The sequence below is a fragment of the Larus michahellis genome, chromosome 9 (assembly GCF_964199755.1).
Source record: "Larus michahellis chromosome 9, bLarMic1.1, whole genome shotgun sequence".
In the NCBI taxonomy this organism is placed as follows: Eukaryota; Metazoa; Chordata; class Aves; order Charadriiformes; family Laridae; genus Larus; species Larus michahellis.
Genome location: NC_133904.1, coordinates 46,677,111 through 46,704,936, shown reverse-complemented (window position 1 = coordinate 46,704,936; position 27,826 = coordinate 46,677,111). Strand labels below are relative to the sequence as shown.

Genomic DNA, 27,826 nt, shown 5'->3' with positions numbered 1-27,826 from the left:
TGGCTGGGGGTGCAGCACTGATTTGGTGACCGTGTAAAGGAGCCAGCCTAATCGAGACTAGGAAGCGCACAGATGGTATCAGGGCATCGCTTAAGGGGCAGAGAGTGTGGGGTGGTCTTTTTTTTTTGTTTCACATTAGAACATATTCATGGGGGCTACACTGCGTGCTCAGGCCATGCAGGCTGTGAACTCGGTGGATTTTGTGCCATGTGCCATCTCTGTTGGGCAGAAGCCAGGTCCCAGGCGTGCCTGGTGAAGCCGTGCCTGATCCCGAGGTTTGCAAACGAGCAGAGCAGCATGTGGGGTGGTGGAGTTCTGGATTCCCAGGGGAAGGAGGGGTAATTAGAGGATGCGCTCACCGCTAATGGGAATGCAAAGCATGGGTGGTAGGACTGGTTGTGGCCTGAATCCCTAAACGAGCACGGTGTTAATTAGCGCACGTTCCTCTCGATCTGCAGAGCTGTGCGGCAGAGTGATGCATGTGCTGCGGCAGATGCAGGTCTGCAGCAGCCCGAGGAAAGTCCCCCCTCGCCCTCTCACAGGACAGACCCCCTTGGCACGGCGGGGCTGGGGCTGAGCTCAGGGGTGCCTCGCACGGAGGGTGCCTGTCCCTCACTCCCTCCCAGCAAAGCCCTTGGCTTTCGGCTCACACACTGCGGGCGAGCTCGTTTCTGCAGGTGGGTTACTTTCCTTAAGAGCCTTGCTGCAGTCATTAAATTTAGGAGGATTTGAATAGAAAAAGTTTCATACCAGTTCCTCTTGGAAGGAGGCAGCTTTTTTTATTAAAAACAAAGCAAAAACACAAAACAAAATGCAAAAAGTCAAGAGGGGAAAAACTTGTTTGGACTCATTGTAAGCTGCCGGAGGAATATTTACTACTGTTGTGGTTTAACCCCAGCCAGTAACTGGGACCATGCAGCCATTCACTCCCCGTGTCCCCCCCAAGTAGGGTAGGAAGGGAGAAAAAGGAAAAAAACCTCATGGGTTGAGATAAAGACAGTTTAATAGAACAGTAATGGAAGAGAAAATAATAATAATGGTAAAAGAACATGCAAAATAAGTGATGCAATGCGACTGGTCACCACCCAATGATGGATTATTGCCCAGCCCGTCCTGAGCAGCGATCGCAGATTCCTGCCCCCCCGCCAACCCCAGTTATATACTGAGCATGACATCTATGGTATGGAATATCCCTTTGGCCAGCTTCTCCTGTCTGTGCCCCCTTTCAGCTTCTATGGAAAGCTGAAAAAGTCCTTGACTGAACATAAGCATTACTTAGCAACAACTAAAGCAAGTTATCAACACTATTCTCATCCTAAATCCAAAACACAGCAGCTACTAGGAAGAAAATTTACATTACCCCAGCTGAAACCAGGACAACTACACTCTGGGGTGCTGAATAAATGCAGCGTTTTTCAAAAAGTTCTAACATAGGAGATAAAATGTATTCCTAAAAGCACTTTGTTAATTCTGTTATTAATATTTCATTAATAATAATTTTCAAAGAAAGGGAGGACATTAACTTCTACTTGTTTTCATGTCTGTGGGAGCGAGATCTAAGGAGCATTTGAGAGAACACAGTGGGTGAGGGAAAGAGATCGGGTTAAATTGAGTGTGGTTTTATAGAATGCTCTTTCTACATGCCTCAACAGCATTTTGCTTTTTAGGAATTATCTTTTCTTGTATTGACTGCTGATGCATCATAAAAATTAGTTAAACTCAGGTGCGAAGGTTTGTTTTTCCATAGGAACGTATTTCTCCTATTCCTGTTTCTTCCCTCCGTCGTTTGGCGGATGAGGCTGCAAGCTGAAGCAGAACCTGCTGCCCATCTCGCGCCTTCAGCTCCTCTCCATCCACAGCTTGCAACTGCCCCCAACTGATTTGAGATTTTAATTTATGCAGTGCTTTCTTCTTTATTGAGTGATGGTGAACACATCACCGTTTATTTCCATTACTGGGCATCCATGTCATGAGCGCGGTAGCTGTGCTGCGGTTTCAGCAGGATTATTGTTACCTCCATCAAAGAAGGGGCAAACTGGGGTGGGAAATGCAGCAGAAGTGGATTTGTTCAATATTTTCAGGCTTTCAATTTGTGGTGTTTCCCCAGCTCTGCTCAGAGCCACATTGCAGCTTTGAGGAGGCAGCCGGGACTGGGATGTGCGGGCACGGGGGAGCCCGGGAGCACCCAGTGCCGGCTGCAGGTCCTGCTGGGTGCTGCCCCTCCACCCAAACCCCTGCAGGTGTGTTTGGAGGTGATTCTGGCAGCAAAAGTGTATTTCGTTTCATTTTCTTTTGTTTTTCTTTAAGAAGTATCCATGTGAGCTGCTCCATGCTTGTAGGTCAGTCTGCCTCTTCTAGGATGGGGATTTTAGAGGATCCTAATTAGCAATGGATGGTTAAGGGAGAGTTTTGGCAAGTCCGTTTGCCTCTCTCTCCCCTCAGTCGTCGGCTGCTCCGTCTCTCACTCAAGCTGGAACTGAGCAGCTGCCGAGGGCTCCGGCTTTGCCCCGCTCCCAGCAGCGGCAGCCGGTGTGTGGGGCAGGACCCCGCACACACAGACCTACCCAAAGCTGCTGGTGGACTGGACAGCCTGGCCTTTTCCAAGGACTCCTGCTCATTTCTGGTTAAAGCAGCACCTGCTGAAGCTTAGAGAGCGAAGCTTTCGAAGAGCATCCTCCTTCGCCGCGCACCAGTCTGCTTGCGTTCGGGTGAAATGGCCTCGGTTTCTCCTGGTGAGGAAATAAATGAAAGTTGGGTGGCTCCTTGGACTTGGCAAATCTTAACGGGAAGGTGATGCTGTCCTTTGCTGAATATTCACGAGGAACTAATTTGTGCTTATGTTTCCAGATTGTGCTTCAGTCTGGGTGGGTTTTTGTGTTGGTTTTTTATTTTGGCTTGCTCTGTTCAGCAGCCAACAAGCTGTTAGAAGCCTTGGCTTGACAATCAGGAGGGATTTGTAGTTCATCCTTCTGCTTTTCAGTTACATGTTAATTAGCCAGAGTGGGAAATGATTGGCAAGTTCCCTTTTAGTGGCCAAAAATGCTGTTCCACGCTGTGCTCCTTTCCACATGGCAGTGGTTGTCCTGCAGTAGCAAGTTGCGCTCCACACGCCGGTGTCTGTCTCGGCCATCCTTCCTGATGCTCTTGATCCCCAGGGAGAGCTCGGGGCTCTGCACCCCCAGCACGGCCACATGCCCCTGCCCACCGATGGGCGCTGGCGAAGGAGGAGATGCTCCCTGAAGGAGTTGCTGTCCTGCCTCTGAGCTTCTGCTGCAGAAAAAGCTCTTCCATTCCTCCCCCAGGCTTCTTCTCTCTTTTCACCTCCCTTTGCTGCCGCAGGATGGGCCGTGGCTTCCTGCAGGGCACTGGCCATGCGAGCTGGTGGCAGAGCTGCTGCACAGGTCCCAGCTCGTGGTCTCCCTGTGGCCACAGGCTCGTGGTCCCGTAGCCGTCTGCACGGGTGCCATGGCCACCCACAACTTGTGGTCTCCCTGTGGGCTCGTGGTCCTGTGGCCGTCGGCACAGGCAGCACAGCCACCCACTGCGATGCTGCATCTCCTGGGGATGAGATGCTCATCTTGCTGGGAGCCATTCGCTCCCAGGCTGCCACATCCAGAGGCATCCCTGCCCTGCCCAGCACCTCTTCCCTGCCCACGGGCTCTGCCGTGCCCAGCCATGGTGGCAGCAGGCTCTGGTGGGCAGCTGCTCCCTGCGCCCTCCCCCTGCGCTTTCCCGCAGCTCCTGGGGCAGACAAGCAGCCGCCCGGCTGGATGGCGGAGTGTGGGAGAAGTCGGTCCCTGCTCTGGGCTGGAGGGTGGCTGCCGTCCCTCGCGGCCACTCCACCAGGGTGGGGACGGCTGAGTCACCCTACGTGTGCTGCTCGCCAGCGTCGAGAGGCAGGACGGGACGCCTGGAGCAGCGCCTTGAGGGCTGGAGCGTGCTTCAGCCCCTCTCCTCCGGCGCCTTCAGCTGCTCGTCTGTGGGTAACCCCTCGCCCATGGGACACAGTGGGGCTGGCACCATCTCAGAGACCACCTCTGCGTGCCGCCTCCGTGGGGATAGCTGAGCTCTTGTTGGTTGGGCTCAGAGCTAGCTTGCCATCACTGGGGCATTTGGGGACCTGCTGCTGGCGTAGCCATCCTCTCTGAGATGTAAGAAGCCGGCAGCAGGAGAGGTGTGAGCTGTGACCCATCAGCCAGCGGTGCTCTCGATGCAGCTGAGTTTTACTGCACTTCTGTGGCCTTGGGGTTTGGTGACTCCTCGTTACAGAAATGAAAACAAGCCTTGGTTCCTGGCTTGCGTTAGACATGGCATCTAATGGCACAGACAGACAATCCAGAAGCGTGACCTTACAGACGTGGTAATGGCTGCTTCGCAAACACTTTTGCTTCTCTGGGTTTGGATTTACTTATCAGGGGTGGTGTTAGTCACGAGGGTGGTGTTTTGTTTTGACAGTCCTTCCTGGCATCGTCTCCGTAGCTCCAGCGCTGCTTAAATTAGGTTTTGCTCTGGGAGGACTCTCTGCTCCTCTGGATTTGATGGCTGGATCTCTTTTTATTCTGAGGCATGAATTTGCTAACGCGGAGTTACAGTGTCCCTGATATTGCAGAGGATGATACCAGAAGATATACTTTGCTTCAGGGGTCTTGTGATTACAGGGTCTCTGTAGGGCAGTAGGTGGAATTAGTGGGGTAAAAAGGTTTGCTGGTCTAAACCTGCCCTACTCCAGGCCGTTAAATATAAGCAGGGATATTTGGGTTGGTGCCTCTGCAGGCGTTACTGCATTTTTCCATAGTAACTGTGCTTTCACAATAGCGATGTGCAAGGATTAGAGAAACAGGACTCTCTTGTAGGGTGAGAGATCCTTTTCCTAGGAAGACAGCTGGCAGTAACGCTTGTCTGCCCTTTGTCTGAGGTGCCTCTAAGGAACTGGTGTCCACCAGCACGAGCCTGGATGCTGATGGCAAGGTGCTCCTCCAGCAAATGCCAAGATGGCTATTGCCAGGAGCTGTTGAATGTGAGAGCCTTTGCCCTTCTCTGACAGATGCTACCCATGATGGGTAACGTGGGGAGCTGTGCAAGCTTCACGTGCTCCCCTGAACAACCTACGAGTGTCTCCCTGCGTGTGCCCACCAGAAAATAACCTTTCCTCTTCCAGAGGGAATACAGCCACATAGGTAGCCGCTATGAGTGAGGGGCCAAGAAGAAAGCAGATGGTTGCGCGAGGGCTAACCATGCTGAGCCCATGCTTGAATATATGAAGTTCCACCTAAACATGAGAAGGAACTTCTTTCCTTTGAGGGTGGCAGAGCCCTGGCCCAGGCTGCCCAGAGAGACGGTGGAGTCTGTCTCTGGAGACATTCCAAACCCACCTGGAGGCGTTCCTGTGCCACCTGCTCTGGGTGACCCTGCTCTGGCAGGGGGTTGGACTAGATAATCTCCAGAGGTCCCTTCCAACCCCTGCCATTCTGTGATTCTGTGAGCCAAAGTACCAGTTCTGGGAGCCCCCAGGCGTCCGCTGTGTAGGACATCCCGTTAGACAGACTGAATGGTCTGTGCAAGTGGAATGGGGAAGCAAAACTTCATGGCGGGAGAACTGACTAAAGAAAGAGAAAGGACTTTATTTAGGAAATGCAGCTTCAAACTTTGCAGTCACTACTGAATTCATGAGGAAAATAACTAATATCCACCAGTCTGGCAAAGTCCATCTGCTCTGTTTCGTGGTGCCATTCGTGTTGGCTTATTCGTGAATTTCTGAACAGGGGCAAAAGAACAGGATTTCAGGGCTTTTAGGAGATAATTGTTGAAAGATACCATTAATTCCACAGGAGGCTGGGATTTCCAAACTCTGCTTTTCACTTTTTTGAGCTTTCAAAAGCTAGACAGAGGATTTGGGCATCATATACCTACCCTGTAGTATGTATCCATTAGTCCTCAGCTACTTGGACCTGGCATTGAGGCTACTGCCAGACTGGAGTTTCCTTATTTTAGCAATTTAACTGCCTCTTGGCAATCACTGATGGCTCAGTTATCATTTGATGTGGGTATTTGTCAGCCTGGCTTCTACTCATGGTTGCTTCTTATTGACACAGTCTTCTGTGGTTTCACAGTCATAAGCAAACAGCCTGGTCCTCAGCTCAGCTTCTCCCTGTGTTCTTGCTGGGTTTCATTCTCAAATGTCTCCTTTTGCTCTCTTTCTAGATGTTTCCCCTTTCAGGTTTGCCAGTGCAAACAACTCTTTTTTTTGCAGTGGTTCCTTAACAAATCAATCTACACTTCATGTTTTCATGCCTGTGGTAGTGTTTGAGATGTACAATAGGTCAATAAGAACCAGCCCATCTGCAAGGGACCTCCAAGAGGTGAAATCTTGACATTGTGTATTGTAAAACAGCTATGTTTGAGGCAGCATTCCCCAGGGCTGTATTTGGGCTGGGCACTATGTAGTAAAACTTGCGTAAGCTTTGTCTGCAAGGTTTGTCGTCTCTCTTTCCACCATTGTTAATAAAGAGACAATGATTTCCCTCCCACCTATCGCCTTTCTTGTCTTCTGCTTTTGTTCTGATACTTCTGTAGGCCGTGGGATGGCATCAGACGGGATTCGCTTTTCTCAAAAGGGGAAGAGGGTCTTTACTCACAATCTAGTGGGGCTGCAGCCCTGAAGGCTGCATCAAAAGTAGCGTGGCCACCAGGTCAAGGAAGGTGCTTCTGCCCCTCTACTCTGCTCTCGTGAGACCCCACCTGGAGTACTGCATCCAGCTCTGGAGCCCCCAACATAAGAAGGACATGGACCTGTTGGAGCGGGTCCAGAGGAAGCCATGAAGATGATCAGAGGGTTAGAGCACCTCTCCTGTGAGGACAGGCTGAGAGAGTTGGGGTTGCTCAGCCTGGAGGAGGGAAGGCTCCGGGGAGACCTTATTGCAGCCTTCCAGTACTTAAAGGGGGCTTATAAGAAAGATGGGGACAAACTTTTTAGCAGGGCCTGTTGCAATAGGACAAAGGGTGACGGTTTTAATCTGAAAGAGGGTAGATTTTGACTAGGTGTAAGGAAGACAGTTTTTACATTGAGGGTGATGAAACACGGGAACAGGTTGCCCAGAGAGGGGGTGGAGGCCCCATCCCTGGAGACATTCAAGGCCAGGCTGGATGAGGCTCTGAGCAACCTGGTCTAGTTGAAGATGTCCCTGCTCCCTGCAGGGGGGTTGGACTAGATGGGCTTTACAGGTCCCTTCCAACCCTGTCTATGATTCTATGATTTTCAGAAACACGCTATGAAAGCTTCAAAGCAGAAAGTGGCCAAACTCCTAACAAATCTATTCTTATCCTGGACATGGGTTTTGTCATTTAAGTATTTGCCCAGCTGTTTCTGAATCATGTGAACAGCCCATTAGCAAATGGTGAATACGTTTCTGATATATTCCTATGTCTCAAGTTTACTCAACATTGAAGAGATTGAGAGGGGAACAATACCTTGTCGGTGGGGCTTTTGCCACAATGCTGACATGACAAAATACTTCAAGTGCCTGTGCCACCAAGTATTGCCAGAGCTTGGTCTTGAGACATAACTAAATCCAGTGGAAGCAACAGACTGTGAAAGCAGAGCAAAGGGAAAGCGACCTCCTGTTTTGGTGGGTTGACCAGAAATTTTCCATGGGAATACTGAATCGCAGAAAAGATCTTGGTATTGTTGCATTTTCTTATCTGAAAAACCCCAGTAACTGATTCTGCTTCTACTCTTGCATCTACAGGAAAGAAAGAAAAAGTTTGAGAAGGATGGTGAGAAGTTTTATTCTATGCTGGATCGCCATTTGCATTTATCTTCCAAAAAGAAGGAATCCCAATTACAGGAGGTGTGTATGGAGTTTTCTTCAGCTGGGTCCAGAATCAACACCACCAGCTGCTCTACATCTTAAAAAAGGAGGGGGGGATCATCCCTTTCAGTAACCAGTTGAAACTGATAAGCAATTAAATCTACCTAAAGCCTATTCACATGGATAAGACCAGGGATATCGAGGTGGTAGTTCACCATGAAGTGCCAAGCAGCAATAGTGGCTTCATGCATTGTCATATCTTATTCTCACCCTTACAGCGTAGGGCAGTGACCAGTTATACTGGTACAGCTGGGGATTGGCCACCCTTTGAACTGGCTTGGGGAACTGATCTGGCTGAAAAATAACTGGTTGTTATTATTTTTGTCAGCTTAGTTTCCAGCCTAGCTCCTGGGGTTTGCAAGGGAAATTGTGGCAGCAGGTCCACGGTGGCAGTGAGCAGGAGGCAGAGGAGGGATGGTGCTCCTTCCAGCTGGTGCTGCCACCAGACATGTTGCAACAAGAATGGAAAACCTCAGCTGTTCCGGCCCACATCAGAGTAGTTGGATCAAATCAGATCTGTCAAACCAGTTGTCAGATCAACCTACGAGCATCTTTGCAAGGCAAAATGTGTGCAAGCTGCGGTACCATGGCATACCACGTTGTTCTACCTGGTGCTGCAGCTCTGGAATTGCTGGTTTCAGGTCGCAGCAGGAGTCAGGCGAGAGGATCATGACAGCGGCCTTGTCTTCACCATTGCAGGGCTGTGGGTGGAGAAGGAGCTTACGCTAAAATAAGAAATACGCTTCGGGAAAGCCTCGGCCTTGCAGAGGAGAGTGAGGTTCTGGATCCATAAATGAAAGGGAGCTCTAGAAGGCCAGACCTGAGAAGACTGGCCAATGTTTCAGTCTTCTGGTTCCATGCAAAGTATTCAAAACCTGGCTGGGACACCTTTGGCAGGCTTTTCCATAAGTGAGGACAAAACTATTTGTGGGTTGACAGGCAAATGCTAGTCAAATATTGTCAAGCTAGATGTGAGGTATTTATTTCTTTCACCTCTCCCTCTTTCTTCCAGGCTGACCTTCAGGTTGACAAAGAGAGACACAATTTCTTTGAGTCCTCCCTCGAGTATGTGTACCAGATCCAGGAAGTACAAGAAAGCAAGAAATTCAGTATTGTTGAACCGGTAGGAGCTTCCTTTTCTTTCAAACCATGTTGTTTGATGTTCACATATGCTGATTTGCCAACAGTTGCAGGAAAGAATGAATTACCAGGTTGGATTCGGTCCTGGGGAGTCTTGTGATGGAGCAGGAGTTAATGTTGCGCACTTGGATTGCTGCAGCTTAACAGCCTTAGTGGTGTTTGCTGGAGCACCCTGAAGCCACAGACTTGTTTCTCATGTCTGTAAGTCGATCCTGAGGAACAGGCTGGACGCTGTGGGTAGCTAGAGATCTTGTTACAAGTTATCTTGGACACGGTGTGTTTGGTAAATGTTAGCTGTGGTCAGAGGGAGAGAGTTGTGATCTGGTCTGCTTACCTGTCACGGCACAGGCTGCAGTGGGACCAGCTCGTGGCTGTGTACAGGAACCCTGCCCTGGGTGGGTGGTTTTGCCCTGGCACCAGATGCTGTTGACCGTGGGATCGCGTAGGTCTCATGGACCAGCAATCTGCAGATCTACTCTTGTTCTCCCAGCAGGGTCTTTCATTTCGGGTGTGTTTTATTAAGACAGATGCGTGGGTGGTAGACCTGGGCTTTAGGGACGTTGTGGTGGATAAGTCATACCAAGATTTGCATTGCTCTGAAATTGTAAGAAAAAAAAATAATAATTTGTATGTGTAATTTCTGAAACCCAACTTCCTGGCTATCTTTCCTCTGATTAGAAATATAGAAGGGAAGTTTAATCTGTGTCCTTTCGCTCCTTTGCAGGTGCTGGCTTTTCTCCACAGCCTCTTCACTTACAACAACCTGACAGTTGAGCTCACGCAGGATTTCCTCCCTTACAAACAGCAGCTTCAGCTCAGCCTGCAGAATGTGAGTTCCTGCCCAGCTGAAGTATTTTTTGCATGTGACTTCTATTCTCATTTGTATTTAAACGCCTCCGGTGGCAAGGCTTTTCCAATGCAAAACAGACTGTCCATGTTTACATTGTGGGAGGTGCAGACACAGTTATTTCCTTCTCAGTTCACGTGTATTTTCTCCTGTCCTGCACTAGAGAGACTGGAGGTGCTATGATAGTGTTTTTTCTCTGTCCAGAAGGAGCTATTGCAATTGTATCGTTTAACTTTGTGCGTAAACAAGCTGAGAATTTCTTCCAATTTCATGAGATCAAAATTGTACATGTCTTCTGAAAAGGCCTCCAATCTTGATCTTAATGGTATCGGCTTACTACATGCTTTGGTAAGCTCCTCTGCTGGCTAAGTATACTCATGGGCTAAAATATCTGTCCCCTGTTTCTTTTATCCTCAGTCTTTCATGGCTGGCCCTCATTCCCATGGAACAACAGCCATAAATCTGTGCCAAGCTGAGTTTGCTGCTGGCTCATTAATTGGTCTAAGTGGTGTTCTATAAAAATGGCTTGATTTTGTACCCTGTGTTGATGTGACTCTTTAAAAATTAGAGCAGTGTAGCATGATCTTTTGAGGAATCAACGCCCTGGTTTTGTAAAGAACACGCCTGTTACCTAAACAATGGTGCAAAGAGAAGTTCAGGTGCTTCCTTCTGCTCCACCCAGCCTTAAAATGTGCTCAGTTTCTTTTATTGAAAGAAAAAGTGTCCTCCCAGTCATGACACCACAACACCATTGCCATGTGTGGTTTGTTAAACCTTGTCTCTTCAATCATCTCTAAGAGTCCAGTTGTTCTTTCAGCTGGAGTTTTCATGTCAGTTTTTGGAGTGGCTTCCACATTTTGTACATTGGGGACCAGTTCATTTCTTCCAGAGCACCTAAAATTTGACCAGGAATACCTGAAGCTTGCTCTTTGCTCATGTTCAAACGTGCTGCTTTTTGTTTTCTCTTAACAGACAAGGAATCATTTTTCCAGCACGCGGGAGGAGCTGGAAGACCTGAAGAAGAGGATGAAGGAAGCTCCCCTAACCTGCAAGCTACCTGGGCAGCCGACCATTGAGGGTTATCTGTACACCCAGGAGAAATGTAATGGCTTTTATATGCACCTGAATGCGTTAAAGAATGTGTAAGCCTGGGTTGCCCGGCTCATAGCCCTGGCCAGCTTTAGCCACAGCATCACTGTGGGCTGTTCTGCACGGGGCAGCACCGCCTGCCAGTGCCCAGGGTGCCCGGGGAATCACCGGCAGCTTTAGCTGGCAGCTTTCTCAGTGGTGGCACAGAGCTTTCTCCGGGTTACATGAGCCGTGTAAGCAAGGAGCTAATTGCCCTGCGCTCAAATTAGATGAGATTTATTACTCTGCTGTAGCGCTGGAGAGGCCGGAGCTCTGGCAGATTGCACCTTGGCTGCGTTTTATCAGAACGCATCTGGTGTCGTGCCCAGCTTCCCTCTTGCAACGTCTCTGAGGGCATCTGAGCACAGCTGAAGTGATAAGAGCAATGAGAGTTAAGCTGCTGAGAGAGAAACTCGCTGGGATTCTGTGCAGAATCAAATCAAACCAAATTCACTCTTTTACAAATACTCGCTGTAGCTTTCCAAGGCCGTGCAAGCATGAACGCTTAGGGGACAAAAGCCTCTATGCAGAGCTGTGGCCTCTCAGTCTACGGACAACTTTGTGAGCAGTTAGTTTTTGGATTGTAGATACAAGTGTATTTATACATATATTCGTATGTATGTTTATCCTGCTTTTAAAAGAAAACACATGGACAGTAATTTTAGACCACAAACAAATGTTGCATGTTCCTGCATACCAGTGACTCTTTGCTGCCTCTATTTATGTTTCCCCTGTAAATTGAGTATGAAGAGAGTTGTTCCTCCTGACACTGCAACTTAAAAAAAAAAAAATTACAGAAAAAGTATCAATTGAAGTGTTTCATCTAAAGGGGTTTGGGTAAGACAACAAAGAAAAGTGACAACAAATCTAGTGTGATATAAGTAGGAACTTTAGAGTGTTTTAAAGGTGCTGTTGTCTTTACTGCCAAGTTTTCGTCAACAGGAAAAAATAGTGGTGTCTGTGTGAAACAAGCATTCAGCACACGTAGGATCCTGCCAGTGTAGGTCTTGGCTGGACTTGGCCAAACCAGCTTGGCTCGCAACCAGAGTCCCACAAACGCCCTTTCACCAGCAGCGTTTTGGGAGGGCGGTGGAGGTGGCTGCCGCCCAGCGCTTTCTTCTCCTCTCGTCTTCCTCCTCCTCCTTGCTCTTGCCAGTGGAGACGCTGGCGAGGGAGGTGTCTCCGCAGGGCCAGCGGTGTCCGTGCCCAGAGAAACGCGGACATGCAAGAAATGCTGGCCGTGCCCTGCCGGCTGCATCCAACTAAGGCGCCATCTCTCACCCCCGCTTCCCGTGTGTTTCCGCAGGGGCACTGGGCATCTCCTGGGTGAAATACTACTGCCAGTACGAAAAAGAGGCAAAAACCTTGCGGATGACGCCTATGGACCAGAAGCCCGGAGCTAAGCAAGTGAGTGAGTTGGTTTCTTGGAGGGACGTCTGCAAACATTGACCCAGCCATCACGTCTCACCTTCAATCCGCCCACGTCATCTCTTTCCTTAAGCAAACTGACGTACAAATGCCACATCCAGGGCAGCAGAGGCCAGTCCCACTGTCAGGAGCAGTCACCTGGCAGCACCGGTCCTCAAGACGTGCTGACAATGGGCTGGTCCCAACGCTGTGGCTGTGGAAGGGCTCCTGGCCACAGAACAGAGGGGTGGGCTTCGTGTCCCCTCCCTGCCTGGCCATGCAGGCGGGGGGTTTGGTGCAACCTGAAGGAAGCAGATTTTTATTTGAAGAGAAGTTTCACCTCCCTCTCTCCCAAATGACCCAAAAGCCCTGCAGGGTTTGGCAGCAGTGACGTGAGTTTGTGTAACGTGAGCATTATTTGAGCAGTGGTGACTTGCAAGTTTGGTCTATTGTGAAATTTCTGCCTTTCTAGACGGGCTAATTTTTATATTTCTCCATGCAAATGAGTGGTGAATCTGCAGCCTGTTTTGCACGTAGGCCTCTGGCAGTGATTGCGAGTACTTGAATTACTTGAGTTATTAGACGAGTGCTTCCAAAAGCAGCACTTCTCTGCCTTTTTATGTTCGCACAGTCACTAGTTTGTGATTTTGATTTCTGTTTTCAGAACTGGTTACGTGTGAGTGGGACTGGTGTTAGGAGAGGATTGGGCAGCAGTTGCCGTTCTAAAATGCAATAAGGCAACGGTGTGGGAAACTGCTCCTTTCACTAAACGCTTTGTTTTGAACCAGTGAGTGATGTGTCTGGGAGTTCCCTGCAGTTCCTTGGGGTGACAGAGGAGGGGTAGGGTGCAGGCGTGGATGACGGACTGTGGCTCAGAGTACAGCAACTGCATCCAGCTGAGTCCACCCACCCTCCTCTGCCATGGAGCGACGTCCCCCAGGGACTTCCCAGTCAGGCGTGCTGTTCTCCAGTTCGTGACTTCATGGTCTGTTCTTTGGCAGCCCTCTGCACGCTGCAGCAATAAAATAAAATGTATTTTTTGGAAGCCCTTGGCCAGAGACCTTGGCAAAGAAATGTCCAAAACGTTGACTGGAGAGATCTGTTGTCATCTATGCCATAAACATGTCTAGTAAGGCCAATTAATGCAGGGTAGAGGCTTGTAAAAATGTCAATTAGTCCCCTTCCCAAACTCCTGCAGTCTGGTAGTCTGCACCTTCAGGTCACAGCTGGCCACACAGCTTCAAATGCTGTGATTACAAGGAGCGCTCTTAAAAACCCCAAACAACCAGCACACACCCAAAACGCAGCCAGGAGATTATCATCACGGCGTGTAAGCCAGAGGTAATCCTGGAGGAAGCAGTCCTTGCCCCCAGGCTGTCCTGGATCCGCTTGATCCGCTTCTGCCAGAGGTCTTGCAGCGGTAGTGACGGTCAGGGTGATGAACACGTTCCAGGTTTGTGCACTCAACCCTAGGGTCTGCGTGCTTGTAAGGTCTCCTGAGTGTCTCTTCAGAGTCCTACAAAGTCCTGGAGATCTCACCACCACATTACAAAATGATCCTGCTGTGGAGTACAGAGGCATGAACGCAAAGGGCCAGAGCACTAGCCCTGCAATGGTGGCTTCTCCTCAGAGTGCACCTACTCTAGATTTGGGCAGTTAATTTCCTTTTCTACAAGGTATTTTGTGTAAAGCTGTTTGGATCATGAATGCTATGGATCAGCCCTGATAAAAGTTAGGACCCAACTGTGTCACATACCAGAGAAGGATGGTCCTGGCCTCAAAGACCAAGCAACTGCCTCCGGAGGTTTGTTTATAGCAGCGTTCCTGCTCTGCGGAGGCATATTTCTTGTTGCTGAGATATTTAGCACTTGTTTGCGGGGTAGTGCCATGAAGCCTAGAACATTTTGTGGCTGAGGAGAGGAAGCCTGGCTCACAAAGCCTTTGATCTCTGTCTTTGTTGATGGTAGGAAGGACCATCTGTGCTCCTGGTACCAATGCCATCAGATTGGCAGGGCGCCCGCTGGGACCCTGGTGCTCCCAGCTTTGACAGGCTGAGAGAGTTGGGGGGGTTCAGCCTGGGGAAACAAAGGCTCCGGGGAGACGTTAGAGCCCCTGCCAGTGCCTAAAGGGGGCCTACAGGAAGGCTGGAGAGGGACTCTTTATCAGGGAGTGTAATGATAGGACAAGGGGTAACGGTTTTAAACTGAAAGAGGGGAGATTTAGATTGGATATCAGGAAGGAATTCTTTGCTGTGAGGGTGGTGAGCCCCTGGCCCAGGTTGCCCAGAGAAGCTGTGGCTGCCCCATCCCTGGAGGGGTTCAAGGCCAGGTTGGACGGGGCTTGGAGCAACCTGGTCTGGTGGGAGGTGTCCCTGCCCAGGGCAGGGGGTGGCACTGGGTGGTCTTTAAGGTCCCTTCCAACCTGAACCATTCTGTGATTCTACGGGCAGTGTGCTGCTGGGCTGGAGCCTAAGGGTGCTCAGGAACCCTAAATCTTCTCCTGTGTTTCTTGCCTCTGACCTTGGCTTTCATTTTCTCTCCTAGGGCACCTTAGACCTGACACTGAAATCCTGTGTAAGGAGAAAGACGGACTCTATAGACAAGAGGTTTTGTTTTGACATTGAAACTAATGAAAGGTGAGATGCTTAGTATTCAAATGGCCTCCAAACAGATAAACCCTGTAAACCTCGATGAAGTTGCTCTTTGCTGTTTACTAAGAACAACTTTTGCTTCATTTTCCTGCCTGTCCCTGGGCGAACTCTGCACAGGTCTGGGACCATCACACTGCAAGCGCTCTCAGAAGCCAATCGAAGGCTGTGGATGGAAGCCATGGACGGGAAGGAGCCGGTAAGTGTTGAGGGAGCTGCTGCACAGCCGTGAATATGCTGCCGAGCAGTGTCCTCTGCTGGCAGGTCCTGGGGAAGAGCAGTGACACAGGCACTGCCACCTCACTGCTGGTACTTACCCATAATTCATAAATAATAAATCGGTTCACCCACTGCACGGCTGAAATGGGATTTTGTGGTGTTCTGCTGGTGGCACAGCTTGCAATGAGGGTTTTGTTTTTCCCCCTTTAAAGGTCTGGTGCATTCCCTATGGTTGCTGATGCGGAGGTGGGACGCGGGAGGAGGGAGATGGGACACGGGCACCCTCCACAGCACATTTCTCCTACTCGTTTAAACTGGAAAGGACATGGGATAGTGTGGAGGGTCAGCGTGCTCATGCTGGGCAGCCAGTCACTTCGGGGATGTCTGGGGCTCACTAGGTTTACGTGACGTGTTATTATGCATAAAGGATGGCACCTGCTGTTTATTATTTATTAACAAAAAATACAGGATGGATTTTTGTATGGGGTGAAGGAATGTCTTGACACTTGAATTTTCAAAAGCAAGCAAACAAACAAAAAGCCCACAACCCCCGTGTGCCAGACTGTCCCGCTGTCCTTTTCACAGGGCACCTAAAGGTCAAGGTTTCCTTTTGTTTTTTGGGAGACCTCTTTCCTAGAAATAGGTGCTCCAACAAAACGTAGAAAGTCAGCAAAAACACATTTATTGTGTAGATAATGGTATCTTGCTTAATTATAGAGTGACGTTTCTTTGGGACATTTACTGTTTGGGATTGGCTTTGGATGATTTATGGGGTTGCATTTTCTTTTGAAAATAAATATCGAATCGCATTGCATCATGTTTTTGTTTTTTCCTCTTCCATTCCCTCCCCTTTTTTCAGATCTACCACAGTCCCATCACAAAACAGGAAGAAAGTGAGTCATTTCTGTTGCTGTTCCTCTGCGCTCTCGAAGCTGTCTGGGGGTCGGGCAGTGTATTTCCTTGCAGATACACTCGTCCTCCGTTTCTGCTGAACAGGCTGTGTGTTCCCTCCCTGGCGGCAGTGTAACTTCTTTCCTTTTCATCCCGGTGTCTGATACTGAGGCCAGATAAGAAATTTGCAAACAGCAAAAGTTACCGATTGCAACGTGCGGTTTTTATTTAGCAAGGACTAGCTGGATGCGGAGTTCAAGTTGCACCTCCGAACCCCAAAATAACGGAGGGGGGGAAAAAGATCGGTGAGGGATTTTGGGGGCGTTTCCCAGAGCAAAGGTTATAATAGGAAAATAAGAGGTGGCATTTAGTTCCCTGGAGCTCCCGTCCCACTGCTTTGTCCCATGTACCCTACCCACCGCCCCTGCAGCCCCGGGACAGGCTGCTGCCCCTTTCCCTTTCCCCTTCTGCAGACCATCGCTGAGCCCGCTGCCGTGGAACACTTGCATTCTGTATCTTGGAGCTTCCTTTTATGAGCCCTTAATTAACTGACTTTAATGAGCATAGCGGTAGCATTATCAGAGGCATAAGCGTGAAACCTGTTGTTTGACTGTGTTTGCATTACACGCCTGGAAAGAATGTGACTCAGTGTTTCAGAAAAGTAAATACACTTTATTTTTAATAGATTAGAGCTAGAAAGACTTCAAATGTTATCATCCCACTCAGTATCAAGTACCGAGTGGATCTGTCCTTAAGGGTGTCTTAACTCCTGTATTAGAGCTAAGATACGCCTGAGCTTGTCATTGCTGTTGCTCAGAGAAGAGAGAATCATTATAAACAACTTGCTGAAAATACAGTGATTTCATAGGATTCGCCAGCATGGCCTGTCCTGTGACTGGAGTTGGTCCAGATGTGTCCTGTGGCTGTTTTTTCCAATAAAATGCTATTTTACATCAAAAAGATAAACAACAAACCAAATAGCCCCACTCCTCCCAAATAACCCAAACCCAAACAATTCTAAGCCAACAACAGCATGGGTCATTTAGGAGAAATTCAAGCTAAATGTTTGCACTGAACAGAAAGGTATTTCACATTATAACTTGAACAATCCTTCCAGATATCCAGGAAAAATAAGCAGAAGTAGTAGTGTGATGACAGAAGTTGAAATACGCGTATAGAAACAAAATCTGACTTTCTGCCTGCTTCACGATGCCTGCAAAACAGGCACAGAGATAGTCTGTGGTTAATTGGCTGGAACAAAAACCTGTGTTCTGCTTTACTCAGCGTATCAAGCTGTATTGGTTTTGCTTTTTAATCTAGTCAAGTAGATAAGCAGAAATTACACGATCCTATGATGTGGAAGAGCTTCAACTGCAGATTTTGCAGCACTCTGGAAATGATTAATCAACTCCTTATCAGGCACAAATTCGCATGTGGCGGGACTCTGATTTACACTTTTGTTATTAGAGGCAGAAAGGGGGGAGGGAGCAGTGCTGGAACTCAAAATAAATTCGAGGAATAATGGAGAACGTATGGAGCTAATAATTCCTTGCCAGGATTTAAAGAATGCCTGTGTTTTCATGGAGGGATGTACATGATGCAGCTGCACGTGGGATCCCGGCCGTGCGCTGGGGCACTGCAGCTTTGTGTGCCGAGCAGGGACTGGGTATGGGGCATTCCCAGTAGTTTTCCATGGGGAGTCGCGTGCTGGTGCTCGGGCTGCTAACCCCGCTTCCCTTGTTTGAAACAGTGGAGCTGAACGAGGTGGGCTTCAAGTTTGTACGGAAGTGCATCAACGCAGTGGAAACGAAAGGTAAGGTCTCACCCTGGCATCAGGAGCTGCCGCCGTCCTGGCGTTGCTCCCCGTGGCCTTGAATTGTACTGTATTTTCTGCAGCATAGTCAATGAAACGAGACTGACTTTTAACCGAAGAACGCATGTCAGAGGAGTAGAAATCCTGTGCTGTTTGCAATGTCGTTATACCAGATTGGGTTAGGATTGAATTTCCACCTTTATGCTGTTTTCATTCATCCGTTTCTCGTCTTTGGCTCTGAGAAAACTCATAGTTAGGCAGAAGGAGAGCAGCTTTGGAAGTCTCTCTGTACTGGGAGGACAGGTAGGGGTTAACCGGGGGTACAGCGTTATTCGGACCCATTTTATTACAAGCAGCAGGGCAGAAGCAGGTCTGGTCTTTCATGGAATGCCCAGCCTCTACCCGCATGCATTGGTGGCGTGGGCTATCACACAAAGATAAATCACTCCAGAACAGCTGGATCCCCCAGCTGTGGCAGGGAAAGGTGGCTGGTTTCATTTCCAGAGTTTCTGGGGGATGTGGCCAGCCAAACCCTGCTGAAGTGGGGAGGAGCCAGGTAAAGAGACCCTCCTCTCGGAGCCAGGCAAATACAGCAGTTCTGTCGTTCCTCACGTTGGCTAATATTTTCAAATAATCGGCTTAAGCCTGTTTGCCTTCTGTCACAATTGGAACAGATGAATGGTAAAGCAACGCTCTCCAGAAATGGCGTATTTAGGCAGGTAGGGCGTGCCAGCTCCAGCGTGTATTCGCGTTGGCTGTGCTCGCCTGCCCGTGACACAATCCCGGCAGAAAGTATGTGGATGTACTGGCGGCCACCATAGGCGAGCGGAGCTCCTGCCCTCTGTCCCCAGACCCAGGCAGCAGCAGCCCCTTGCTGGGGGGCAGCCCGGGGTGTGGAGGGACAGATCCTGGATGGTTCCTGGGGCAGAAGCATTTCTCCAGAACCAGCTGGGAGAGGGGTTCCACTAGATGGGGCTTTTGGTCTTCCCACCAGCTGGGGAAGACCTTTGGCTAATGCTCTTCGGCTTTCTCCTGCTTAGGGATTACTACGGAGGGCATCTACCGGACTGTTGGCAGCAATATTCAGGTGCAGAAGTTGCTGAATGCCTTTTTTGGTAAGAATTAATTATTCCATGCGACTAGATTGTCCTGCTTTTGTATTGTTTAAGGGGGACAGAGAGGATCAGGTTTCACAGTGAGAAATGTCGAGCGTGGTTTTTGGTCCCCAAGGTCCCTCCAAGGCACGTTTTCCCCTTCTCTTCTGGGCTTTTTTCTGCACCCCACTCTAGTGGCAATTATTATTAGTGCCGCTTTAAATGGCAATTATTTGTTGGTGGTGCAACCTGCATTTTAAGTTAAGTGAGCAGCAGCGAAATAAAGCGAGGCGGTGACCCTGGGGCAGAGGGGACAAGCCTTCTCCCATCATGTGCTAAAAATATTCAGGCATTTTGGAGTCACGTGCTGGGGACACGTTTCTGCCGCAGTCCCGGAGTACGGGACATCAGCCAAGGAGAGATGAACCCTCGCCCTCTCCTCCACTGCCGGCAGCCCCTCCTGCAGCGCTGCTGCCAGGGAATTCGCCCGCCCGATGCCGTTCATGGGGAGGTGCCTTGTCCCTTGGGTCCAGCGCGGCCATCTCACGGCCATCTCCTAAACCAAGCCCCACAGACGAGCTCAGAGGGACCCTTTTCCTCAGTGGAGTATCATGGAGAGCTGAACTGGGAAGGTGGTCTCCACAGGGAAGCTGTTACCCTGGTTTAAGGTTTTCACCTGGAAGGGCTGAGATACCTCACTGCATGCAATGTATATGTTAATATGCCAATGTATGCATTTCTGCTGTAAGCCTTTCTGGGCGCTGAATCTTGTATTTCATACGTAAATTAGTGGGTAACCTTTATACAAGAAACAGTTAAACTCCCAGCAGCGGGTTGTGGGGCATTGCTCTGGGCTGGGACAGGCGTTCCCAGGCTGGCACCTGGCTGAGGCCAATCGTGCCCCTGTCTGGTGGCACACGTGGGCCAGGGCAGGCTGTGAGCCCCGAGGGTCGGTCTGAGCCCCGAGGGTCGGTCTCCCACATGCCCAAAGGCTGAACTGTTCTCGCCATCCCTGCCCCAGCAGCAGGAGCACAGGGCAGAAAGTACATTTACGTTGATAATCTGTGTGCACAGACATCTGATATTAATATAGCATTCACAGGCTTTAACTATTGTTTTTTTACTATTGTTTACTATTGATTTTACTATTGTTGTTATTTGTTAAAACGGACAGTTTGTGCTGATGTATAGCTATACCCAATTCCCATGGAGCCACGACTTCAGACAACTATCCAGTTACGCTTGCCTGGTGACTAATCCCTTAGATAAGTTTTCATTGCTTCTTGATTCTCACCCTCCCTGTGAGAAGCTCTGTGGTTTTCTCATCTGAACCCCACCAGTTGAGTGGCTTTTTGTTTTATTTATATGCACTGGTCTGGTTGACCACTTGCCACCGTACTGCGTACAAACTCGGGATGGAACGTCCAACAACACAGAAATAACTGCTGCAGGAGGATTTCATCCTGAACTTGAGTAAGGAGATAGATAGTATTTTTTTTGGTCTCTAGTCCTATTTCTTTTTTTTTAAATAAATCATCCAGTTTATTTCTTTAGTCCAGATGGCCCCCATCCTCCAACCACAACCTTTACTTCATCGTACCACAGAAATGATGCGGTTGTTCGGTGACAGTAGGCAGGAGCAAAGTGTACTTCCATGCTGCTGTGCCTCCTCCTCTGAGCTCCCTCCTCTCTGTGCAGCAAGAGGGAACATTTCCAGACCAGCCTTCAGGGGAGTAGCTGTGAAGGAGGGATTGGAACTGGACACTTAGTTTACTTTGGATATCAGAAAGCTTGTCTTGGATCTGCTGAAATGCGTTGGTTTTGCCAGTGTTGTCTGTGCTGGGAAAAAACAAACTGTAGAGAGTATGCACTTGCTAACTTTTCACCACTGCTTAAATGTTACCTTCTGCTTCTTCCTTTGTCCCTGGTTAGCACTGCTCCTCAGCCTTTCCAAAGTACTGGCGCTGGTACCGTTGTTCTGTTTTTCCTAGTCATGAGAATCAGCAGCTTTCTTCATCACGTGCTGCTGTAGCTCCGTTTGACTCGAGAGCATACCCTCCCTGAGAGTGGGCTATTTATTAACAACCTCAAAATGGACCTTATTTTAAAGCCATTTTGTTCTTCCTCCAGATCCAAAATGTCCAGGGGACGTGGATCTCCAAAGCGGCGATTGGGACATCAAGACGATTACCAGCTCACTGAAGTTTTATCTCAGGTAGCACTGCAGGGCACGCCTGCCCTGAGCGGGCAAAGGAGCTCGGGGCTGATGCGGGTGAAAAGCAGAATGAACTGCCAGATGTTAACATCTGGCTGTTGGGAAGGGCAAAGAAGTGAGGAGCAGGAATGGATTTTTTTAATCTGGTATTATTTTTTGAGCAATATGCCTGTTGTGTAAACCCCACATCCCATGGGAAAAGCTGTTTAAATTAATACTGTCAGGGGGGGAGATGCCGCTGGGAGATGGTGGTGCTCTAGGGAAGCGGCTTTGCCCGTTGGTCCTTCGAGATCAGTTGCGCGTGGGTCACGCTGCCCTGACAGAACTCAGATTTCTTTCTGGTTATTGCAGGAACCTGTCTGAACCCGTCATGACCTACAAGCTCCACAAAGAATTGGTCCTGGCTGCCAGTAAGTCCCGCAGTTGCCCTGCTGACAGTCCCTAGCCCTGCCCTCCCCAACCAGCGTACATCAAAATCACTTGATGGAGCTCTGCCAGCCTGACACCAGGGTGTCCGGCTGCTTCCCCCTGTAGAAAGAGGAGTGATCCTTTCTTTTGAATGCTTAATTGTGCAAGGGAGGTGGTGGTATTCCTTCCCTTCTTTCCCTTGCTGTTGCAGTGCTCTTCCCTCTAATGGGGTTTCATGCTCTTGGAGGGTCTGGAGAGCCAGGGGATATCAACTAACCTGAAATCAGCACAACTGACCCAGAAGAATTGTTTCTCAATAGTATTAATATATTTATTTTAAAACCTGTGAGGGAATGGGATGTGCTGTTGCCACGTAGATAGATAGGTGCTCCCTTTAGGTAGTGAAATTTGTCTTGGGATGTTGAATCCAAAGTGTCTACCAGTTCATGAAAGACATTTTTCTGCTGCAGCTCTTGGGACTGAGACACAGCCAGTATTAGTGGAGATTAGCCGAATAACGTGGGTGTACTGACAGGGCATCGCCTGTGCTAAACCAGCCGGTCCTCGGCTGTCCTGTTCTTATGGCCATTTCAAATAAGCTGTAATTATTCTAAGCTGGCTGCATCCTCAGAGCGCGTTGAGAGCTAGCACGCTGAGATGGAGACTAGAGGGATACAGGGAACTGGTCATCGCCCTCAGCGTGAGAGTACTGGCATTTGGAAATTCATGGCACACTCAGAAACATTTTGGCTTAAAGCATCCTTCCCATCCCCATGCCTGCTTGAAGCCAACAGGAGGGTAGGAGAGCACCCGCCTCTCCTTGGTTTGGACCTCCAGAGAATTAATAACGCTTGTTCTTACTTGGCAAGGAAAATTTTCCACCACGTACTGATCGTGCTCAAGCCCAAAATTTATTAGTTTCAGAACTGGTTAAACCAATGATGTCCGGGTATGTGCAAAACCATGATCCCTTCCCTACCTTCCCTCAGAAACTTGCACCATTAAGCTTCCCAGCTAACGAGATCCCACACTATTCTTTTCACACTGAGTATTTTATTGTTTCTTGATTATTTATGCTTCTGAGGGTGACCTCTTTGGGTCAGGGACTCCATTTTTTTTCCCTGAGGGACATTTTACCGCCTTGTTCAGCGTTACAGCTATCTGGGCTGATAAGATACCCAGCAGAGAGGCCGTGTGTTCCCAGGTGTGCGGGGCGAGGGTGCGCAGGGCAGTACCCGGCCGTGCCCAGCCTGTTTCCCCGGTCGTGCTCAGAGGCAGAGTGCAACCCTGAGCTCCCTTTCAAGCTTCATTTCTCCCTCTTTCCACTTCATTTTGTTTCTCACAATGGTTACCCTGTTGCTATGTAATCTCACTTTCCTTCTGCTTCTCATCGCTGGGTTTGGCCAGCCAGCCCTACGTTGCAGAAGGAATGGCTCCCACAGATTTCCTTTAGCTTTATCTTTCTCTTATGTGTTTACTTTGAAAGTGTTGGGCACAAACTTCTCCTCCTGCTACTTCTTTCCAGAATCCGAGAACCTGGATTACAGGCTGGGAGCCATTCACGCTCTGGTCTATAAACTACCTGACAAGAACAGAGAGATGTTAGAGCTCCTCATACAACACCTTGTCAAGTAAGCAGACGTTTTTCTCTAAAGCCAAAGTAAGGGGAATAATGGAATCAGCAGAATAAGTCTTTTTTTGTGGCAGGTTTGCATCCAGCACAGTCCCCCTAGGAATTTACGTTTGGACTGCACAAATGGTATGATTATCCTTGCCACCCACTGCATTAAGTGATGCTTCTCTTTCTAATTGCCACTTTCATCCCCTTTCTGACAAATACCAAGCAAGAAATAATTGTAAAATGAAAATGTCCTCTGACAGCTGAGCTATAAATTGTCACCTCTCACTCCAGTTAACAAGAATGTTAGGTCTGGGGTTTGGGAACGGCTGTAGGAGCTGCTGCGCCCACGGGCTGAACATGAAGCATGCTTTGGTTTTATCTCCATGTCTATGGATTCAATGTCCTGAGCCCTTAGAGCAGCGCGAAGGCTTGAGCGTGTCAGTCTCTGCTCTCGTACAGGCATGTTGGATGCTTGGTGGCACCGAGCAGCACTGTTCCACGTGCTTCCACCAGTGAGCCACTGAAAAAGTCTGTTACTTGGTGATAATGGCACCAGCACTGCGTGGAGAAATGGGTATTTTCCTGCCTCCTCGTCACACCGAATGCAAAGGCTCGGTGTGGAAGCTCTGCCCGCTCCACCCCAGGGAGGAGCAGGGGCTCAGCAGCGAGAGAGGCTCGTGACGAGCCGTGCTGAAGCTCAAAAGCAAGAGAGCAATCTGTGTGCGGGTCAGGAAGGACCAGGGCTTGCAGAAGCAATGGCTTTTGTGGGGCAGGGCTTGCTCTGGACCTTTGGAGAAGTTGTTTTCAAAACGGGGCTGTTTCAGAAATAAGCAGGGCTGATCTGGCATTGTCACGCCCTAACACTCGAGGGTGAGTGCTTGTCCCTCGGTGCCATGCCCCCTCTTTGGGGCGGGAAGGGCTGGCTGGGGGATCCTGCCTGCCATCCACTTCCAGCCTTTCATGCACGTGTTTGTGTGGTTTTTAGACACCTTTCTGCCTACGCGGCAGAGCTGAGGGTGTCTGGTGTGCAGTCCAACGAAGCTAACACCATACTTGTGGTCATTCTGTTTATTCCTTAAAGTGTTTACACTTAAATTCTCTTCCCTCTCCCCTTCACGCTGACAGAAACCTCTTTAACACCAGAGCTACAGGGCAAACCCAGAATTCCTTACATGTCAGCATCAGAGTCTCTCTCCTCTGGTCCACTTCTGGAAGCAGGTAGTGCCCACCTGGGTGGTTAATACTTCAGCCATCAACTGGAACATGCTCCTGGTTGCACGTTCCTCCAGGGCTTGAAGGCTCACGCTGCACAGAGCGAGCTCTGTTCTGTGAAAACGGTGGTTCTTTCAGAAAGAAGATGCTGTGTAGAGATTTATTGCAGACCTCCGAAGTGTGCTCCCTGCATTCAATCCTCCTCCTTCAGAGGGAGGAAAAATTAAAGCCAAAATTCAGATATTCCAATTGAAATGATTCCTTTCGTGCATGTGTTACGCAGATGACTTTTGATTGCAGAGTTAAAAGAAGAGCTAGGAGTGGGAAGAGATCAAATAAAAATGCTGTCAGCATGTTGCTCTCCCAGACAATTGTCGTAGCCAAATGAACGTGTCATAGCCAGAGACATATTTTATCTCTGGTAGGGTTGGGAAACAAATTCTGCTGAAACAAAATGAAGAAAATTGAATGACTGATTCTCACTGTGTCCTTTTCTATTGCTTGGAATAAGATTCATTTGGAAAAAAAAAAAAACGCAAACCAAACCAAAACCTTATTCCTTCTTTCCTTCCTGTCCACAGCATATGTGAGCACAGCCGAGAGAATCTGATGTCACCGTCTAACATGGGGGTGATATTTGGACCGACCCTCATGCGAGCGCAGGAGGACACCGTGGCAGCGATGATGAACATCAAGTTCCAAAACATCGTAGTTGAGATCCTTATCGAGCACTTTGGGAAGGTACAGGTGGCAGCCCCGGGAGCACCTCCACGCAGCTTCTGGCTGCTCCATCATGTTCGTGCAAACTGTTGCTGTGGCAACGATGTAGAGCTCTGGCTCTTTTTCCTGGAGCCTCCTTAGGGGCTGGAATTTTTTTATATAATATACTGTTCTGAAATGCTTCAGAAGGAAATAAAAAGTGTAGCAGACATGTTCCTCACTGTTGCCTTTAGCTAGTCCCGAAGGAAACCCTGAGCCGAGGGATTTTTGCTTTTTTTTTTAAATAAGAGGAATCTTTATTGAAAAAAAACAAGTATTCTATGCTTGGACATTACAAATTTACACTTTCCTTTGCTGAAGGCAGGGGCTAGACCAGAGCATAACTGGTTTCAGTGGGCCCAGTCCAAGATGAGACACTATACAGCTATTTATACAGGGGAAAAAACCCAAAGCAGACAAGCATTTGATGGAAATAATTCAGCTGTGCATATGATCTGTTCAGATCCAGGTGTAGGGATGGTGTCCGGGGAGGGGAGCTGGTGCTTGGGGTGGAGCTCTCAGAGAAGGCTTCGGCGAGCGGCCGGTGCCTGTTGTGGTGGGGCGATGCTCTGCAGCATCCCAGCGAGGCTCCGGCAGCTTTTGCCTTTCGTGGGACCTTGCTGAGTGTTTTTGTCTGAGAGCGTTGCCCAAATGCGCAGCCTGGATTAGATCTGCTGTGGTGGGTGCTGAAGATTCACGTGGAGTCAACAGCTTTTTGTCATGTGGCGTTTTGTCTCCTGATGGAAAGCAGAATATTCCACTGTCTACTGTATTAGCGCTTTCTCCACATGATATCTGATATAATGGCTTAGGTTTATGATATATGATATATTTATGATATAATGGTTTTCAGGGTGGCTGGAGGATGATGGAGCTGTATGTTAATATTTAAAAATTTGAGCAGCGTTTGCATTCAGATCAGCATACCAGGGACCAGGTTGCTTTCCTAATAACAGCGCTAGGTTCAAAGGAGTGAGTTTGGTCCTTCAGCTTGTCATAAGGCTTTACATCACCAGAGTGGGCGAACAATCTCTTTTGTCTTAGAGGTAGGGGAGGTTTGAAGCCATCCTTGAAAGGATGATGGTTGCTGTGAGGAAGATGGGGTAGCGCTCCCAGCAGACAGGGCAGCACATAGGCAGAAGTGAAGCTGCCTTTTCGGGAAAGGAAGAGGAAGCCGAAGCTAGAAGAGCAAGATTCTTGCCAAAGTGGATATGGAGTCAGAGCAACCAAATGGGGACCAGATGGGTGGCGTGGGAGTCGCTTGTGGTGCCAAGGATTGGAACCAGAGAAATGAGATGAAAGAGCTCAGAGAGACTTTGGAGTATCCGCACAAGGAGCTCATGAAAATCACATGCCGGTTTCTTTGTAGGTCTCTGCGAACGCTTTTAATAAGTTCCCACAGCAAAACAGTGCATCATTTGTGCGTTGGGATCCTCACACGACTTCCTCCAGAACCGAGCCTCTGTCCTCCCCTCCTGAGCAGCCTGTGGTGCAGACTGAATCAACACGGGATTTACACGGCCACCTCTAAGAGCTGGAATTAAATCTTTAATTAAGCCAGACATCTCTTTGCTTGCTTTTAATTTCTTCAGCGATAAGGTTAAGTTAGTAACATTTATTAGATTGAGCTTGTAAGTTCAGCGTCAGCCCCGGAAATGTCTTCAGCTCACACATGAGCAAACACTCTAAATGAGTCTGGAGGAAGAGAGGGTTATGGTTTATATAGCGCAATATGAAGACTCTTAAGGACAAAGTAACTACTCATGACTACTTTGTGGATAATTACTGTTTCCACAGCTTATATTTCAGTGCCAGAGTTAAATTAAATAAGTTGAAGGCTCTGGAAACACCTTCTTCACTGTACAAACCATCTAAATATGAGGCTCTGTCAATATCTCTGTACCTTCAAGTTGTTTAATCATTTAGAAGGCAGAAGCAAAGCAGAGGGTGCACCCACATCTTCAAAAGAGTAGTTTGCGGTGGGTTTTTGCCTGTTTTTCAGACGTTGAAAAGCATCTAGTGAAAACAGCATTCTGTATAAGCATCCATGGGGAGCTTAACACTTTTTTTCCTTTAAAAACACATTTGTCAATATATAGGAAGGAGGTTGATGTTTCCAAAAAATTGCCCTGCTGCAGGTAAACCTTTGCGGTTTTAATCATACATGAGCTGCTGCTTTTAAATCCCGGGTTCTTAAAGTCAGAGCAAACTGCTCTGGATCCAGGCAAGGAGAACGCACCAGACTTTGTATTCTGGAGTGGAGAAGATGTACTGCCCTGCAAAGGGCAGAGCCCCCCCCTTGGCATTATGCACCGGCAGCCGCGGTGCCGTGGTACGCGCTACCTGGTCTTTGGGATCAAGAAGGTTAAAGCGGGGGCATGTTTTCTTCTCTCGTCACCCATCTTGATTTCCTGGAACCGCTCTTTGGCTGGGAGAAGAAAGAACGTACTTTTGGTTTAAATTACAAAAATGGCATCCTTAATCAAATCAAAATGTTAATTTCTTCATTTAAATTTTTTTCGGGGTGACACGATAAAATTGTTGTTCAGTAAGGAAG

General features: G+C 48.6%; 1 protein-coding gene across 2 annotated transcripts in view; it reads left to right on the top strand.

The window, feature by feature from the left end:
- The window catches only part of OPHN1 (oligophrenin 1), a 68,968-nt gene that overhangs the window by 29,361 nt on the left and 11,781 nt on the right, over positions 1-27,826 (top strand). For both annotated transcript variants that reach the window (XM_074599638.1, XM_074599636.1), the window contains exons 5-18: positions 7,746-7,847; positions 8,881-8,991; positions 9,733-9,837; positions 10,828-10,957; positions 12,290-12,390; positions 14,934-15,025; positions 15,158-15,236; positions 16,116-16,149; positions 17,898-17,960; positions 19,001-19,075; positions 21,185-21,269; positions 21,621-21,679; positions 23,203-23,308; positions 25,092-25,251. In XM_074599638.1, coding sequence (XP_074455739.1) covers positions 7,746-7,847; positions 8,881-8,991; positions 9,733-9,837; positions 10,828-10,957; positions 12,290-12,390; positions 14,934-15,025; positions 15,158-15,236; positions 16,116-16,149; positions 17,898-17,960; positions 19,001-19,075; positions 21,185-21,269; positions 21,621-21,679; positions 23,203-23,308; positions 25,092-25,251 — 1,302 coding nt within the window. The remainder of the gene's footprint in view (positions 1-7,745; positions 7,848-8,880; positions 8,992-9,732; positions 9,838-10,827; positions 10,958-12,289; positions 12,391-14,933; positions 15,026-15,157; positions 15,237-16,115; positions 16,150-17,897; positions 17,961-19,000; positions 19,076-21,184; positions 21,270-21,620; positions 21,680-23,202; positions 23,309-25,091; positions 25,252-27,826) is intronic.